Raw genomic sequence first — 18,059 nt, 5'->3', positions numbered from 1 at the left:
ATTAATTACAACGTCCAATCAGTCATTGGGAGCAAATAAGAAAAAAATATGAACATTGTATAACCAAAGTAATGTCCATTTGAATAACTTTACAGTTAAAATGGAAAAAATGGGTCGGTATAAAATATATGTATTGACATTAAGAAAGGAACAACACCATTTGAAAAGGCTGTGCTTCCATTTGTTGAGTACATACATAAATCTATATGTGAATTTGGTTGATGCATACCAATGTGTGGCAAAACAGTTGCGCTCCTTCATCTGTAGGCCTTCATCTTCATCAGCTGCATTTCGACTGCATTCAGTGCAACAAAAGCTCCTCTCGCATCTGTAGCTCCTTCAGTCGCCTCTTTGCATACCACGTCACAACTACAGTCGCGCTCACACTGACGCAAAACCCAGCCACGCTCATCACAATCTGGGAAACTGACAGGGACTTCCCATCTTTTGAAGCATTAGCTAATGTTTTAATCAGGATCCCTCTACAAACAACAAGCACAAACCGTAAGAAAACATACTCACTCTGTATACAACACACACAATAATGTTCTTTTCTCCTATTTACGGCATGATGTTGTTAAAGTGCATCCAGAACAGGTATCTTCCATGTAAAGAGTCACCTAGAGTAGAGGATGTTAATCACAACGACTTTAGCATGCTTTCAAATGCAAGAGCAAGTTTCTTCACTTTCCTCTCAATTAAACTTTGCTAAGCAATTACTACTTTTTTAACTTAAGGATTTGAGTTTGTTTGCATTATCCACTTCAACTGCAATGAAGGAAATAAAATCTAATCATTTGTAATCCCTTGGAATTCTAAGCACCTACACCAAAACACACCCTTGTATAGGGCACAGAAGTGTACAATTTTAAGGGAACAGAAGACGGGAATCCTAGAGGGCATATAATCATGCAAAAAGGAAAGCAAACAATAATTATATCAGAAGCAAATTGACATCAAAATTTCATAGCTAGTGGTGGTGAAGTACAAAGCGCAAGAGATTCTCCATAACCTAAGTAGAACTACCTGGTGATGTTCAAAGTTCATGGACTGTAATTAGCAGTACTTAAAACTCAATTTATTTTACATGTTTTTATGGACAGATAGTAAGAAAATCCAGAGATTCAGACACACGCACACACAGAGGAGGGAACAGAGGAGCTCTCACGTGTAAAGTGCAACAAATATTTCTGGCACCATTCCTGCCACAGTCCCCAGCAAATAAGGAACATATTTCACATCCGTAGCCACAGCGCAGTAGTTATATATGACATACGGGAATGGAGAAATCCTAATCAAAGAAACAGCTCGAAACTGACTAAACCAGTTCCCCTCACCAGCTAGTCTTATGATAGAAGCTCGCTTTGGGTGCCTTTCTAACCATACCTGCATGTGAGAAGATATGGTGTGTGCTTATTGTTGAGTATAGAATCATAGCACAAGAAAAATACAGAAGTGAAATTTCCATACATGGATTCTATGGTAGAACAATGAACCGATGAAATAAGGAATAGAACTGCCAATCAAAACTCCACCAATGATCATCAGAAAACCATAACCGTAACCAAAAGTCATCCCAGCAACCCACATGGATGGTGTAGAAGGTATAAGAAATACTGGGAATATTGCCAGAGAAGCAAACACTATGAGTCCTAGAATAGCTGTGCTGAAAGTTCTCTGCTCCCAATTTATCACCGGGATAATTTCCTGGAAAACGTTAGGGTAATGAGGTTAGGATAAATATTGCGAAAATGTGTGAATGATGTCGAACCGGCTCTTGGCTTATATGAAATGATCAAGAGATGCAATCAGATTATGTTCCTGGATAAACTATTGCATCTAACAATTAACAAGCTATTCTATAGCTAAAACGAGCATCAAACTGGTCAAAACACATTTTTATTGAACAAAAACAATCACCAAATTAGCATTTAGATATATTACTCCAGATAGATGTTCAGCTAATATTAACATGTCAAATGCATCAGTGACTGAATGAAAAGAGTCTCAAGTTGTAAACCTAAATCAGAGCACTTACCTAGCTTCAACAACAACTAAATGGATAACTATAATTCGAGAGTAAACACCATAAATTAATGTAACAGCATAACAACACATAAATGGCATTCACTGAGCTCCTGAAACTCACGAGCAAAAGATGATTTTTCCGGTTAAATCAGAATCAAAATTAAACCTTGTCCATGAAAAATGGCCCGATCCATTTGAAGAAAACCGCGCCCAAAACGGCAACAAACAACACCACAAGCACCAGTTTCGCCCACCACCACAAAGACCACAACCACCCTCCACCATCATCTCCGCCGTCGCAACAGCCAGACGTCGACGTTTCCGCCTCCAATTTCACGTAATCCTCCTCATCGGCAGCATTATAACTCATATCACGCCGACACAGAAACCTAATCAATTGATCGATCAAACACAAATGATGAAAATCAATTCCAAAACCCGACACCTTAGTGAGTGAGGGATTTCAGTTTTCAGCAGTAGCTGCTAGATATGCCAATTTTATGATCCTAATCTAATTCACGAGGAACAAAATCAGTGGAATTTCGCAGAGAAACACCAGAATTTATTGAAACAAGGATTTGGAAAGACACAGTTCGTAGTTTCTACTTTTAATATTATTTACAAAATTATAAAAAGTTCAGAGAATGTTACTTTGACGCTATCTCAAAAATGATTTGAATTATTAATCATCGAATGATGTATTATTATCTTCTAATAATGTATTAATATACGTATGATTACATACATGATGGATTAAAAAAAATGCTTTTGTGTACATACTAAATTATGACAATAAAAAAATGGTGCTATGTAAGATTCACATTTTCATTTCTTGGACTCTTGTTTTCGCTTTTAATTCACTTCTCATTATTTTATTTTAAAATTTTGGACATTCCTCCCTTCGTAAGAAAGGTAAAAATACAAGTATAGGGGAAACGGTTTAAAAATTAAAATATAGTAGGAGTATGTATGATAAAGTTGATAGTTAAATTTGTATATTTCTAACCTTAAGCATATTGCCAAACGTTGACAATGTATCCGCAGTGTTATTTGATATTACTCCCTCCGTTTCTGATTAAAAGTCACACTTTGACCAGACACGAGTTTTAGCAAATATAAAAAAATATAAAAAAAAGTTAGTTGAAAAAGTTAGTTTGACCACTTTAGAAACAAAAGAATGTAATTTTGATCGAGTAGCTATGAAGTTACCTATTAATGGTCAAGATTTTTCGACACTTAATTGTGTCAATTTGCTTGAGATGGCTTCATTGTTATGATTAATTTGAATATATTTGAGTTATCCAGTTTGACTATTTAGTGGGAAGGGTAAGGCTACTAATCGGTATTGAAATAAAAAGGGATATTGGTATCTAATATCGTGAAATTTTCAAAAAGTTGAGTTTTTTCCATGAACTTTAAAATTGACAAATAATATCATGAATTTTACCCCCGGTTTGTTTACGTCAAAATTTCCAAATCAAATCATAACGTGAAATTATTTTTTTAGGTAATGGAAATATTATAAGGAAAGGTTGAGTAATTTCCTTTTTGAAATTAGATTTGGGAAAATACTGCTATGCCTTCCTCAAATAATGTGACGGGTAAAAGGAAAATACTACTATATATATCATGAAGAAGGAAAATTAAATTTAAATAGGCAAATTCCTAATTATCAGAAATTATGAAAAATATCGGGTTAAAGGAAATGGGAATAATTAAATAATAAAAGAATTTATTATACATGGAAATAATTTATTAATAATAGAAGAATTAGTCTAGAGATTACTCTGTATATATTAACATCGATCCTAGAAAGAATATGATTCAAGAATTAGCATTACAAAATTCACAATCACAACCAGCCTAATCTTTTTCTCTTCTCTCCAAGCTCCATCAATCCCAATTGCTCTAAACTATGGATAGGTTGAATGATCTTCCACAAGAAATCACCATCGACATCCTCGCAAGACTCCCCTTTCAAACCATCATGATTTCCAAGTGTGTTTGCAAGTCATGGCGCGATCTAGTGGAGTCCACTTACTTTGTCTCGTTGCATTCTCATCATGTAGCCTTGACCTCTGCCCGCCTCCCTGCCTTTGAAGACCTCAAATTCTCAAGAGTTCACAATCTCTTGGGGTTTATTGGTGGCAATGAAATTATACAAAAACCACCAAAAGGTTCGGTTCTCTACACTCACACTTTTCCGGAGCGTAATAAGCCATTTATACATAGCTCGGTTAATGGCTTGCTCTTCATGATCGACTTTGAATCCATGTCGCAATTATTCATATGCAACCCAATAACTCGAGAGTATGTCACGATCGAGATGGGTCGTGATTGTTATTCATGTCAATATGCATTTGGGTTCGGAGTGAGCAAAAGTGGACAGTACAAGCTTGTCAGGGTTTATGCTCATGGAAGTTTTCCCCTTAACTGTCAAGTATACAATCTAGGAATAGGACAATGGAAAAATATCACAATTGAGAGCGAATTGGTGTTCTGGTATCACAAAGCATATGTGCCTCCTTTGGTGAATGAGAATCTTCACTGGCTTTTAATTGATCATGACAATGTTTTCGTACACCCTCTTAGAGTTTATTGCCTCGATCTTGAAACCGACCTATTTAAATCTTTTTCATGTCCTCATAGTATTACTCTTCAAAATCTTGGTGAAGGCTTGAAATATTCACTATCGGCTTTGAGGGGACGCCTGTGCTTCAGCAATGATGCAGATGATAATGTGATGGAAATATGGTGTATGAAGAAATATGGAGATGAAAAATCATGGATGAAGGATTATGTTATCAAGAGAGAACCATATAAGCTCAGACTTCCTGAAGTTCTTCATAATTATACCAAATATTATATTCCTTATGATTTACATGAGGATTTTCTTTCGAATGTCGAACATCTTGATAGAATCATAGAACGCCAAAATCACAACCATGAAATGTTGTATCCTGTTAAAGCATTTGAAGATGGCGGGATTTTACTCGCATTGCATGAATCTGCTCGACTATTTTACTACTCGGATACGACTAAAGTTATTCAAGAGATCAAGAAAGAGAGGAACCATGCTAGTTCCAACTTAGTTATTCATAGTCCGAATTTTGTTTCGTTAAAATCCTTGGTGACGGAGAATATGAGGGTTAAGTTGCTTTAGTTAGGATTTTATTATGGTTATATAGTGTCTTGTTTGTTAGGGTATTATTTCATACGACAATTTTATATTGTTGTTTGTTAATTATTCATGTTGAATTATTAGCACAAGTGTAATCCAGTTCTTATTATAATAGACCATCTATTTTATGTTGTGTGAATGGAACGAATTAAAATTTGATTGTGTATGGATATGAATCTCAAAGAGAAGTAGAAATTGAGATGAAATCCAAAGAAAAAAAATGGATGGATGGACTGAACACAAGAGGAAAATTTAGGATAAATAAAGAAAAAGTAGAATAACAAATAATAGGCATTTAAATAACAAAATTGTTATGTGCAATCATTTTAGATGAATAAAAATAAATTGTAAAAATATGTCTATTAAATTGGATTGCGGTTATTAATGGGGTATCCTTAAGCATATTGCCAAACGTTGACAATGAATAGGCGGTGGTATTTGAATATAATTAACATTAAGAAAGTGACAAAATGGATTCTGAAATGAATAATTTAGTATACAAAGTACAAACAGCTAGACAACTGTGATTCATCATGGCCAAATAATTCAAAGAAGATAAATTGTTTAATGAAAAGGAAAAAGAAGGAGCTTAATTAGAAATTGAGCATAAGTATTTTATGTTTTAGTCCAGCATAATTGAAGTTCATACTCTTTGTAGATGTAGGTTTGCATGAATAATTTAAATTGGAGGAACAGCCCCCTAATAATGTCCCAGTGTGTTTCTAAAGGTTCTCCTATTAATATATGCCAAATCATTTTGAAAGAGATCATAGAGCTCCCAGATGTATGCAACTCTATTATGTTATATTTCATAATTTTATTTAGAGTGAACTACAAAAATTCACTTTTTTCGTTTTTCCATGATTCTCGTAAATTATTCTCTCATTTTTTATCATTACTTTTCTCAAGAGTCTCCCTTTTAGAAATAAAATACTAACACGTTAATTTTATTTTCAAGAAAGATACTAACTCGATGAAATGCATTCCATTTTCTCATTCTCTTTTTTTTTTATTTTTTCTTTTCTCGACTTGGGGGACGAAGAATAGATCAACGAACATGTTGATTGATTCAAAGGTTTTGCAGAAACTCCTCACATGTACCAAAACATAGTACTAGTAGAAAGGAAGAGAAATTAGTACTTTTGGTCTTTTTGGTTTAATAACTCAACATCATCACTTCATATAGACGTTTCATACACATAACCAAAATTGGTTTTTCTGAAACTAACTGTATCTCAAAAATGAAAATAATGGATACATATTAACTCTTGTGTCAGTCTTTGAGAAAGTAACAAATTAAAACACAAAGATATGTAGTAGAGTATGCTTAAAAATCTCGATAAAAATCAGGGAAGTCTTTTAGAAAATCTAAAGCCCAACAAATTAAAATTCAAAAGAAAATATAAAGCCCAGATTAAAGCATGAAGTAAAGTATCGAATAGCCAACGTCTATTAAAAAATGCCCAAGCCAGCCCAGGGAGACTTGGCCATCATTATTAACCAAATGGAAGTATGAAGCAACCTTAAATCCAATGCCTACAAATTAAATCGACCAAAATGCTCAACAACTAGAAAGCGAGAAAATCAAGAGAACCGTAACAAAATTACTGGAAAACTATATCAAAGCCCAAATTAACACATACATATAAGTATATAAGGAAGCAAATATATGATCAATACATCACGTACTATTTTTTGGGTCATGAGCAAAATAAGAAATAAGCAATATGAGAAGTACATGTTTTTTAATCATAAACCTTTTCGATCGAATCAAGTAAAACTAGTAGCTAGCTAGGCTGCCAAATTTTATTACTGTATTTTCAACATGATACAATGTAAGTAATGTTGATCGATCCACAAGCATAAGGTATACCCATTGGCCATTGATCTTACTACTAAGTAATGAAAATTACATAATTAAAGAGGCTGCTTAAACTTAAATTGAAACTCGGACAATAAGGCAAGCCTCTCTTGTTGAAGGAGACGAGCCTTCTTCCTCAATTTCTCATTCTCTTTATATATGTTGACGTTCTCCATGTAAAGCCTTAAATTCTTCAACTCCATCTCATTTTCGTCCCATCGTCTCTGACTCCTCATACTGTATTAACGTATACGTTACATTTTTCAATTATTTTTTAATCTAAACGAATAAGAATATTGTTCTATACCGTACGTACCTCGATAGCCGGAGAATGCGAACCCTCCTAGTTCGTCTGGGTTTCATCCAGACTTGTGTCCCTCTACAACACATTTTTGCAAGTACTACTACAACTACAAGTGTTGTGTGTGATCTAGCTAGCTGATGAAGCATGTCTCTATATATAGATGAATTACCAATTTTATTTCAAGAATGGTAATGATGATAATCGCTGTCAACCCCATCCATACGTAATGATGCATCAACAATAATAATAAGAAACTAAGAACAATACTCCTACTCTATGTATTCTTTTTTTTTACCTTTAGATTGATTTGTTGGTATTTGGTGATTTTGCCTTTTTTCCCCCTATTTTTGCTTTTTTTTAATCTTATTTTTGTGTTTTTGCCTTTAATAATTGGGGTGCCCTCGGAGAGTTATTTTTTTATTTTTACTGCCGGTTCTTATTATTTTTTTTATTTCTTTATTGTTCATTACCATTTCATTAATTTTAGTAGTACTTGCTTTTACATATAAAAAATAATACTCTACTCTACTATCGATTGTAAGATCTTATTAAGACCATATTTCATGGTCGAACTACTCAAAGTGATAAAACGTCTTCCACTATCGATCGTGAGCTTTTGATTAAGATTGGTATTTTCCTAAATAAATAAAAGCATCGATCATTATAATTTATATACTATCAAGTTCATCCAGGTAATGGATACATACAAGACCATTTAAAATGGGCAAAATTATACTATCAAGTTCATCCAGGTAATGGATACATACAAGACCATTTAAAATGGGCATTATTTATTTATTCTTGTTGCAATTGAGTACTCATGAATTGTATTCATCCCTAACTCATAATTCGCCCTACGAATATGACCTTCACCATAAATTATGTATCGCACTATAGTGCCCCATTTCCAAAAAATCTTTCATTCTCAAACTATCGAAACTCTTTGCTTCTCATGTCCCAAATTCACACAAAATGTTTATTTTTTGAGGCGTTATGATTAATGTTGGAATATGTTTGATGCACCATGTGTACGTATGTACAAATTTACTCCAATCAACTTTGTTTTGTCATTTTCGTAATTGAGATTTTAGGGTTTTGTTGGACCATTAATTGTAGGCCAGTTTTCTGCAATTTGAATGTGTGGACTATTATGTTTGGAAAGATTTGGATTTGAGCATCTAATTATTCACATTCTTGAAAAATACTTCACATCCACTCATTGTAACACAATTGTAACTATACATGTTAATTTATTTATATTCAATGAATCATATAAACAAAACACAAACTAGTGTATTAAAAAGACAAAAAAAATACATAATTGATCGTAACAATGTTATATTCTCTATATAGCTTCTGAGGGAGAAAAGGTATTTGCATTTTGCAAGATGTCAAAAACTCATCCTTATCTTCCATCCTCGTTAAATTCGGTCTTTGGAGCTGTCAGTGGTCTTACATTGCATCAGTTCTGGTCCAACCATCGAGATGGGGCTCACTTCCATTCTTAGTCTAGTGTACATTACCATTTACCAATGACAGTGTCAGCGATGACTTTTTTTGTTATGTTCGATCACACGAGTTCTGTTTTCTAGATTAACTGATGATATGATATTGCAATTTTTTTTAATACTATCGAAATATGCCATAATTATTGATTCTAAGAAATATAAGCCATAATTATATCTAGACGTGCATGATGGAGCCATAAGTTTCATATTCAATATAAAATCTAGTGTAATAATATTATAAGATTTTTGATATTGATATAGTCCAAATGTACTCTATGGAAAATGTGAGCTAATAATGGCAGTTTGAAAAATGGCTGAGAAACACTCAAATTCAAGTTTTACTAGCCCAACTATGTAGTATGGGAATATGGTGTGTTTAATTTGATTTAGTCAACAAGAAAATGATAATTTATTTTGCATGTACTTTAATTTTGAGTATGTTGCAGAAATGGAACCCTCCAAAATTGAGATTAATTAGCTAATCACCGACGCATTTCACATGCAAATTGTAATTAACGTTTGCTATTGTTGGTCCATCATCTTCAATTGCACATGCTTTTTAATATCAATATTATATGATTAAGGTTGTTATATTTTTGTGTGACAGAGTATTAAATGCATGAATCAACATTGACTAATTTTAGAATATTATTGATATTCTAAAGTAAACTTGCGCAAATTTGATATAATTGATGTGACAGATTTTCACATATATATGGGGAATAGCGCAAATAATATTCTTGCAAAAACGAACCTCTTAATAGCAAAGGTTTACGATAATGCATTTTTTTACTGATTGAATATCTGATTGTAACATCTTAAATTAAATTTCATGAGAGGTGAACAGTCCAATTTTTAATGCAATCAACCGCACTACAAATGCAATATTTTATGCGTTCAATGCATTATCTCATGAAAAAAGTATAGTTCTTATTTTAAATAAAATACTTATTTCATTTTTCATTTCCATATACATGCTCAATTGTACACCTCTGAATACATTCTTGCGTATTGTGAATCCAAACTATCATTTAAGTAGAAAATAATGTATGAATGTCATTATAGTAGATAGGGATGTCAATCGGACCAACAAAATCGATCTCAGACCAGTTCTTGGTTATTTCCAATTCAGGCCAACTGGGCTGAACTTGTTTTGGGCTACAAATTTCCGGCCACAATTGTCGTTTTTGTTCGATTTATTTGATTTATTCAGGTCAACCCGATTAACATCCCTATAACAATACTTACACATGTAGATATTAGAGGTGGTATGTAATAATGTATCCAAACTGTAACACATGATTCAGTTGCACAACTCTAACTGAAAGTTTCAATCCCTTGAAATCTTGTTCAAGGAATAGTAGAAGTCCTGAGCAGGGAAGGAGACGAGTTGAAGATTTCCTGTCCAAGCTCATTTATTTTATCAATTAGCATTATTTGCTCTGTTTCAAGTCGAAACAAGTACTCCTCTTGGCTCTCGTGCAGGCTTTCGAGCTCATTCAGCGATTCCGAAACCGCATCGGAGTCCTCGTTGTCGACCTGCGATCGGAGCTTGATCATCGTCTCCTTGATCTACACGAAGCCCAGAAATCATTTTTTGGTTCAAGTGTTCAATCAAACAAGAGCAGCTGGTATGTGTTCTCACCCGGTTCAAGATTTCGTGGCGTACTTTGGTGGGGGATGCCTCGGAATCCACGCTCGATCTCTTCTCGAGCTCGGGGACTTTTCTTGTGACTTGGATGTGGATCTCCCCGCGTTTCACTCCCTGCAGAGGTATCCATTTTTCGGCCATCTGATTGGGGGCTAGCATCTGATACTCGACCACGCAGTCGCCTATGCTGGATGTCGGTAACAAGGTGTTGTGATCTTTCACGTGCAGCGTGAGCGGACTTCCATCATCGGGGAATTCTAGAGTTTGGTGCCATTTTGGGCTGAGTGTTTTGTACATTACCTGCAGAGACATGGCACAGTATGGTAAGAAATGGAGAAAGACTGCCGTTGATGATCATATTCATATAATGCATAAGACGAATTTCCGGTGAGTGTAGACTACCGGCTAAGGGGGCGTTGAAGACGGAAAAAAACTGTTGAAATTTCTAGTGCATCAAGCATCATCTAACCTTAGTACTTTTCTTCAAGTTGCCATAGTGTATCCTTACGTAAGGATCACTAGTTCCTCGGAGATCAGCAGCAATGAGATCTCTCGCTTCAATGAGAACGAGCTCTATCCAACCATTTGTCCGAGTATGTGAACCCTGACATTACCAAGAGAGAATAAGACAAGATGCTTCATCAAATCTGAACTGAACAAAATTCGTGACTATTAACTTTAAACTATTTAATGCATACCCTTGAATTTTCACCATCATCAACTTTTATCGCTTCTATCTGAAGCCGCAGCTCTCCAGAATTGACTTTTTCGAGGGGAATGTACACGTCCCTTATAGAACCTTCCACGAGTCCTTCCAAATTCACGCGTGCACTGCCAATACTCTCATCGCCAAGTGTTTCCTCAAGCAAGCATTTTACCTTCAAGTATTCCCCACCTCCTATTTCGTCAAATTCAAATCTCTGATTCCAAGTAGGATTTGAAGAATGTAGGGCGGGTTTCGTTCTTTGGACAGCCTGGAGAAGACACGTGTACGAGGCTTGTTCATAACGTATGAAGAATTTTATAGAGGATAACATCAAAGTTGTGTTCTGCTATCAAGTCACTATATAATACTACTGAAACGAGAACTTAGAACGAAGACAGCGTTTTACATGGCTGCAGCAACACAGTAAGAGGCATTACGTACCTTGCCATACTGCAGTTTGACGTAGGGGTCAGATTTCCCGATTTTGTCCTTCACAAGGAGATCCTTGCCCTCAACCACAGTAATACAAATTTTCCTTCCGGTTGTGGAAAAATAGTTCGATGAGCTACCGAGTGAATGACGAGAGCTTGCATTTAAATTAGTCGAGCTATGTGAACCATCAGAAAACAGCCACTCTTTCAGTACAAGCCTCACATTTAGCTGTAAGACAGTTTCCATAAATTAGAATATAGTTACTCTTCAGTCTTCTGCTAAATTATCGTTAACGATGAATATTGAGTTTGTAACACAATTGTTGGATAACACAAGCAAGATTGGATTGGACAAATTTAGCTGTGAAACTCTCTATTTTCATTTTAATTTTCAGATGTAACTGTAAAACTTATTCATACGTCATGAACAAGCCTTGTCACCAAACGTGATCCTCTAAACATCAGTCCCACAAACAGATGAGATGATGAAGCATCTAAATGAGGCGGAAAAACTGACAAAATTGATCCATGTTCCTCAAAAAAATTTATGAACCATTAGTTCGTTAAAAGTTGAGAAAGTACCTCTCCTAGATTACCCCCCTCAAATGGAATTGTCATCTCAATTTCTTTCCCACAAACGTCAGCATGTTTCGCAATCACACTGTTATTATCTCCGATGGCCCAAAATATGGTTGAATCATCTTGAACATACCTAACCTGCATTATAGGAAAGGTTTGTGTGATGTTCTCAAAAGTGTACCAATACCAAGAACCCAAAACTAAGCATACTTGAGAAAATAATAAGTGATCAAGCAATTTGAAAATTTAAACCAACTAATAGTACTTCTTTATTTACATTCACGAAACAAGAATAAGCGACAAACATACCTTAACTTCACAGCAAGTAAGATAGTCGTACTTTATACTTCCAGGGGTGCGTTGATAGAGATGAAATTTAAGAACTCCTGCATTTTCATGCAGGATTAGGTTGAATGTCGAGTCCCACTTAGGAGAAGATCCTGCTCTACAATCTGTTTTCCTGGTGAGCTCCTCGAGTTCTATCTCTACAAATGTCTGAAGCTCTTTGTTGTCACTGGGGACTGCATCTGGATTTGCACAGTTGAATTGCTTCGAGGAGCCATTGCTCTTCAGGTTATGACCCGAAAGCTTGCTAGCAGAGAGCACTGTTACATATAATATACCACCAACAGCTTTCTTGTGCAAATCTTCAGGTGGCAGAGCAAGACACTGACGGCGTGGTTCAACCATCCTCTTATTCAGTGTTTCAGTTGCAAGTTTGACCTGCAAAACAGTATATGTTGCTCATTGAATATGTGCTAAAAATACAATAGGACAGGCACGAATTCTTGTGATAAGTGGTAACAACATTCAGCTCTAAATAAATTCTGCATCCTATAACCAACTCTGAGGGTAACTAGCTAATAATAACGTTTCAGCGACGTTGTGTGTCCTCCAGTATTTCTGGAAACATAGTAGGGAAACTAAAGGCTCACTAATAAAGACGTGAACGGAAAAGTGTTTGATACATACATCTGCCTTGTAGTATTTTTAGAAACATGAACAGAAGTCAGAAATATAACAAAGCATTAATCGAGATGTGAAGTTAAATCAGATTCAGCAAGCTGCCATAAATGTTACAAAAAAGAAACTGAACCCTTTTTTGTTTTTTTATCATACAGGCAAGAAAACAACCACGAGCTCAATTTGTTGGTGCTGATCCATGACCCATGCTAGTTAGACACTATATTATTCTACTAATCGAGGGATTCCACAATGAGATAGTTTCATGCTAATTGTTAAAATTTTAGAAGAATCTCAAATCTTTTCCAGCTCTGCTCTCTCATTGGCGACAGAGTCTCGAGTTTCAAACTTTCAATGTATTTCATTAACAGAACCATTAGCTACATGTTAAAATTTATAGAAGATCCTATCATCTCTATTAGCTCTGCTATCTCATAATGGGTCTTGAGTTTCAAGATATTTCATCATAGACAACATTGGTGAAAATCATAATACATACCAACCATGACGAAACACCCGGAAGCTCAGTTGCGGGTAGAGACTGGCTTCCACCACTTCCGAAAGCGACACCAAGTCTGACCTCAGGAGTCGATACAAAGGAATATGCTATCGCTTTTCCTTCTAATATTGGCATGAAAAGAAGCTGCACAATGCAAATGATGTAATATTTTCAGAGGACAAAGTTTTTTACCAAATAGGAAGTATGGCAGTAAAATATAGACCCTTAGTATTGTCGGGTTTATTTGCAACAGTTACTGAAAATTGAAATCATTATAAAGTTCAAGCAATTGATTACATCAGTTTCCCCTTCCCTTCAATCTCTGACAACATACTAGTGATATGCTACCAAACAACGAAATTGGTAATGGAGAGAATTAAGTGACAAACCACTCCATCTAAACATCACCCAGCGTTTAAGAAAAAAAAGCATAACTTTTGCGAGAACAAATTGAAAGAAGTTCCTAACTCGACCAGCCTTGCAATTGCGAGTATAAGGTCCCCATCCAGTTGTTCTCTATAGGTTCTTAGTAGTATAAGGACAAAAAATTAAGAGCAGGACAAAGCAGAAAGTATTGTGACAAACGTCCTTTTAAAATAAATACTATGAGAAATAAACCTGATGATCATAATCACAAACAAGAACAGATCCAAGAACAAAAAGAAAAGAGAAACAAGAGAGCAAGATTGATGCATACATTGCCCTTGATGTGGATGCTGTTTACAATAATTCGGGCTGTCCCCATTAAAGGCATAGCCAACTTAGCCGACAAGAGTATATTTACATCATCTGAGTCCCAGTCAAAACTACATCGCAAGATTCGCTGCGTCATCAAAAAATATAAGGTTTACATGAGCAAAAAAAGATAGGGAAAGAGAGAGAAGATACGGGATTAGGAAGATCAGTTTCATTAGACTACGCTAACATATTTGAGAAGTTCAATGAACTACCGGTCAAAAATGCTTGATAGAAGATTTGCATTTAATGAGTAAATAATGTCAAACCTGATCACCTGATGTTGCCCAACAGGCTCCCTGCAGCCCAAGTAAAGGAGGACGAGAGCCAAGAGAAAATCCTTGTAACTCTATCCTTTCCTAGACATAAGTAATGTTTCATAGTATTAATACCGACATGATTGAAAATGATTACGTCACATGATCAAAATAGAGAATTAGGACTTACAATTAGCCTTGATTTCCTATGCTTCAAGCGCCTCTGTAATTATTTATAAGTTAATAAGCGATACATCTGTAACAGTAACAACTCTTCTCTATGTATGAGGATAAGTAGGTTCATTAGGTGGGCTAATGGTGCAGGAGCAGAAAAGGGCTTTGGAAATTAATAATATAATTTGAAGAACAAAAAATATAGAGATCAGAATAGTTACCTCAATTATAGACGCAAATCGTGAAGAAAGTTTTGGGTTTACGTAGTTCAGCCAAACTTCCATTAATAGCTTGTTCAGCCATTCGCAGTGTTCTAAAGGTGTGACAGGCTGTTCATATACGAAGAAGAACAGTCATTTTTATAAATAATGAACGAAATGAGCAATCAAAACAAAAGCGATCCTAGAAATAAAGTGAGTACATACTGAAGTGTTTAGTGTCACTTGCATCCATTTCTTATTCAAGTCGTCCACAATGTTTCGCTGCTGATAACTTCCGTACTGTGGGGAAACAAAAGGTATGGGTTAATCAACTAGACAACGATGCAATCATTGTAAACCTTCTAGGCAAATCAACCAATACATCAGGTGCCATTTTCTGCTTTGTTCGACAGAGCACTATCTATGTCTAACTACCCATAATCAGATACTATATGTCGATACGTGATCAAAGTTCAACAATCTAGCATCCAATTAAGGCATCATTAGATTAATATTAGTTACACAAAATCCTCCATTCTTTATAGTTGTTTCCAAATTATGCTTAGACTGACTTGTTTAGGCATCAACAATGAATACAACTTCTGCCGGATTTTCATTTGTAATTTGCACGTGAAATTCAGAAATATCACAGTTATCTCACACCAATACCAGGTGTGACCACCGTAAAGAGCATACAAGCAGTCGATTTTATCTGAGACCGTGACCACGTACAAAAATATTAAGAGCGTAGCCACAAACATTATGATAATGAAAATGAAGGAGATGCATATTCAGTCAGGCATAAAACATTGAACAGAAACACACTCCTGCAATGTCATTGCAGTGATATCTTCTTTCTAGACATATCATTTGCATTTGATCTCGAGAAGAGCATAACAAGTACATATGCATGAAAAGTTCATCCTTTTCAACCCGTGAAGTTACAAATTCAGGAACAGTTTAAATTCTGCCCACCATCCATCAAACTTGCATCAAAGTTCAAGTGGTCCTGTCTTGAGAAGAGCAACAAAATACATTTCCATCCTTCCTAAGAAAAAAATTGAAACGTTCAAGACGAGTGATCCTAAATAAGAAACATAACCGGTCCCCTTCCGTATACCAATTACAGATCAAAGGCAAGATATCCGTATTTCTACTCATCACAATTTTCACGTTCTCTTCCTTCTTTCTACTGCGAAAGTTGTTGCAAAACAACTCAAAGATTTGCTTTTTTCTTACTACAAGACAATTTAGTCTTTCCATCTGCAATTCCCATCAGAGATTTGATGCAATTGATGATCCAAGTCCTCTGATCAATTTAAGCTAGACTAAATACAGTTAGCCAACAACAGCTCTTTCTACAATCATGAACTCAACAAAAACATCATAACATATATTGCCATATGAGCACATGAAACAAGATAAAGCCTAAAACAAGGTTAGATGATCAAATAAGTACCTGAATTGTTGCCCAAACAGCACACACAAGAAGTACCCAATTAGAAAGAGAGAAAAGCCACTTCTCGACAGCCCAAAGGAAGAGCAGCAGAGGTACAACAAAGGGAAGCAGCGGCTGCTGCTCCACTAACTTGTACCATGACTCCACCGCCCCCTCCAAGTCAAACAATTTCTTCTTCGTTCTTGCCATACGACAAAGCTGCAGAATTAAAGACTCCCACAATCACAACTGATCATGATTTTGAAAGATCAAGAATGCCGAGGGTTGCCCAGAAGCAGAAACGATTTCTTCAATTGAAACCGTTAGAAAGAGGGAAAAGGCAAAATGGGCCCATCCAGAATAGAATTCAGCGCTATAATCTTCTTGTTTGGCTGCTCAAGCCAAAACATTAGCATAAAATCCAAAGCGCAAAAAGAAAAAGACGAGACTATAAATACTCCACATAACATTGGGCAGCAGAGTTGAAAAGTCGTCGCTGGTCAAAGCTTAGATGATTCTACGAAGATGCAATAGCAAAAATAATTTATTATTTATTTATTTTTTTTGGGTCGGATTTAATTCGATTATTTCGATTTTGATATTTTTGGTGATATGCTGTATTAATTATCTGTAATACATGATATAGACTTATAGATATTCAAGATTAACTTTTTATTGTAAATATACACGAATTTTAGAAATCATTAACTATTTTCAACATCTATGATTATTATAATTTCCTTCGTCCTCAATAGGAGTATAATATCTCATGTTGTGAACTTACTTGTTATGTCATAATTATTACAAAGGTTAATTAATTAACTTGGGATAGCATTAAATCTTACAATCCACTTTATCATATAAATTCATCATTTGAGTATCATTTTTCATTTACCAAAAATCGGATTCTGAGTATATAAATATATCATGATTATTTACTATGTACATCAATTATATGTTACTTATTTCCACAAAATTAAACGTTTAGTCACAAGAAAAGTTAGCTAAACTAGTTAGTTGATGTGACCTTTTGAATGATTTTGCTAGTTAATCATAATAGTATATTTAACTGTTTTTTGTCAAAATTAACTATAGTACTATGTTATATTCAATACCAATATACACAAGTACGTGCCTCTAGCAAGGTCAATTTTATTCTATGTGGATATTTTTTGTTATATACTAATATCCACAAAAGTAGCTAAACGAAAATCGAGGAACACGTTAATTCACGCTAAAACACTACTTTGGTCACATGCTCAATCAATAGAGAAATATGGGAAAATGAAAAGTATTAAAAGTATAATATTGAGATGAAAATATACTACTAGTACTTATCAAACTTCAAGAATAGATACCATAGAATTTTGGCATGCAAAAGCACTTCATTTGTAGACAAATTGTTTTAAAATTCCACAATAAATTGAATATTAGTATATTTAGTAAATACGACTATAATAATGAACAAACAAAAACTTATAATTATATGCCAAAACATTGAGTTGGGATTTGTCAATTTTGATCCAATTAACTTGAGTGCTATC

The 18,059-nt window shown here is 35.0% G+C and overlaps 3 protein-coding genes and 1 long non-coding RNA gene across 4 annotated transcripts; 1 reads left to right on the top strand and 3 right to left on the bottom strand.

Annotated features, from left to right (window-relative positions):
- Positions 1 to 36: 36 nt before the first annotated feature.
- LOC125193988 (SNARE associated Golgi protein family) lies at positions 37 to 2,655 on the bottom strand. Its single transcript, XM_089057781.1, has 4 exons — positions 2,195 to 2,655; positions 1,471 to 1,707; positions 1,169 to 1,386; positions 37 to 482 (listed from the first exon to the last, which is right to left on the bottom strand). The coding sequence occupies exons 1-4, from the start codon at positions 2,396 to 2,398 to the stop codon at positions 302 to 304; spliced, it is 840 nt and encodes a 279-aa protein (XP_088913907.1). The 5' UTR covers positions 2,399 to 2,655; the 3' UTR covers positions 37 to 301.
- Positions 2,656 to 3,943: 1,288 nt separating this feature from the next.
- LOC125193185 (F-box protein At5g49610-like) lies at positions 3,944 to 5,191 on the top strand. Its single transcript, XM_048090942.2, has one exon. The coding sequence runs from the start codon at positions 3,944 to 3,946 to the stop codon at positions 5,189 to 5,191; it is 1,248 nt and encodes a 415-aa protein (XP_047946899.2).
- Positions 5,192 to 7,072: 1,881 nt separating this feature from the next.
- On the bottom strand, positions 7,073 to 7,639 carry LOC148926986 (uncharacterized). The gene is made up of 2 exons (XR_016137565.1): positions 7,387 to 7,639; positions 7,073 to 7,307 (listed from the first exon to the last, which is right to left on the bottom strand). It is a non-coding gene; the product is annotated as an uncharacterized LOC148926986 (long non-coding RNA).
- Positions 7,640 to 9,891: 2,252 nt separating this feature from the next.
- On the bottom strand, positions 9,892 to 16,933 carry ATSYTF (C2 domain-containing protein). Its single transcript, XM_048091969.2, has 14 exons — positions 16,537 to 16,933; positions 15,303 to 15,377; positions 15,099 to 15,206; positions 14,894 to 14,926; positions 14,716 to 14,805; positions 14,409 to 14,534; positions 13,712 to 13,855; positions 12,559 to 12,972; positions 12,253 to 12,387; positions 11,681 to 11,899; positions 11,232 to 11,507; positions 11,003 to 11,137; positions 10,528 to 10,833; positions 9,892 to 10,454 (listed from the first exon to the last, which is right to left on the bottom strand). Exons 1-14 carry the CDS (start codon positions 16,723 to 16,725, stop codon positions 10,233 to 10,235), a joined length of 2,472 nt encoding a protein of 823 aa, XP_047947926.1. The 5' UTR covers positions 16,726 to 16,933; the 3' UTR covers positions 9,892 to 10,232.
- Positions 16,934 to 18,059: the final 1,126 nt, after the last annotated feature.

Source organism: Salvia hispanica, chromosome 4 (genome assembly GCF_029641045.1).
Source record: "Salvia hispanica isolate PSC_SH4W2 chromosome 4, Shi_PSC_v1, whole genome shotgun sequence".
NCBI classification, from domain to species: Eukaryota; Viridiplantae; Streptophyta; class Magnoliopsida; order Lamiales; family Lamiaceae; genus Salvia; species Salvia hispanica.
Note: the sequence above shows the minus strand (reverse complement) of the source record. Positions and strands in the feature narration are given on the sequence as shown.

What these genes read in the sequence shown, in the direction of transcription:
- LOC125193185 (XM_048090942.2), top strand. Translation starts at nt 3,944, where the DNA reads ATGGATAGGTTGAATGATCTTCCACAAGAAATCACCATCGACATCCTC.
- LOC125193988 (XM_089057781.1), bottom strand. Translation starts at nt 2,398, where the DNA reads ATGAGTTATAATGCTGCCGATGAGGAGGATTACGTGAAATTGGAGGCG. An exon ending in GGCCATTTTTCATGGACAAG is followed by an intron (nt 1,708 to 2,194) that starts GTTTAATTTTGA and finishes AACGTTTTCCAG; the next exon opens with GAAATTATCCCGGTGATAAA. An exon ending in ATATTTGTTGCACTTTACAC is followed by an intron (nt 483 to 1,168) that starts GTGAGAGCTCCT and finishes TGTTGTTTGTAG; the next exon opens with AGGGATCCTGATTAAAACAT.
- ATSYTF (XM_048091969.2), bottom strand. Translation starts at nt 16,725, where the DNA reads ATGGCAAGAACGAAGAAGAAATTGTTTGACTTGGAGGGGGCGGTGGAG. An exon ending in TTACTTGCTGTGAAGTTAAG is followed by an intron (nt 12,388 to 12,558) that starts GTATGTTTGTCG and finishes CCTATAATGCAG; the next exon opens with GTTAGGTATGTTCAAGATGA. An exon ending in AGGGGGGTAATCTAGGAGAG is followed by an intron (nt 11,900 to 12,252) that starts GTACTTTCTCAA and finishes ACTGTCTTACAG; the next exon opens with CTAAATGTGAGGCTTGTACT.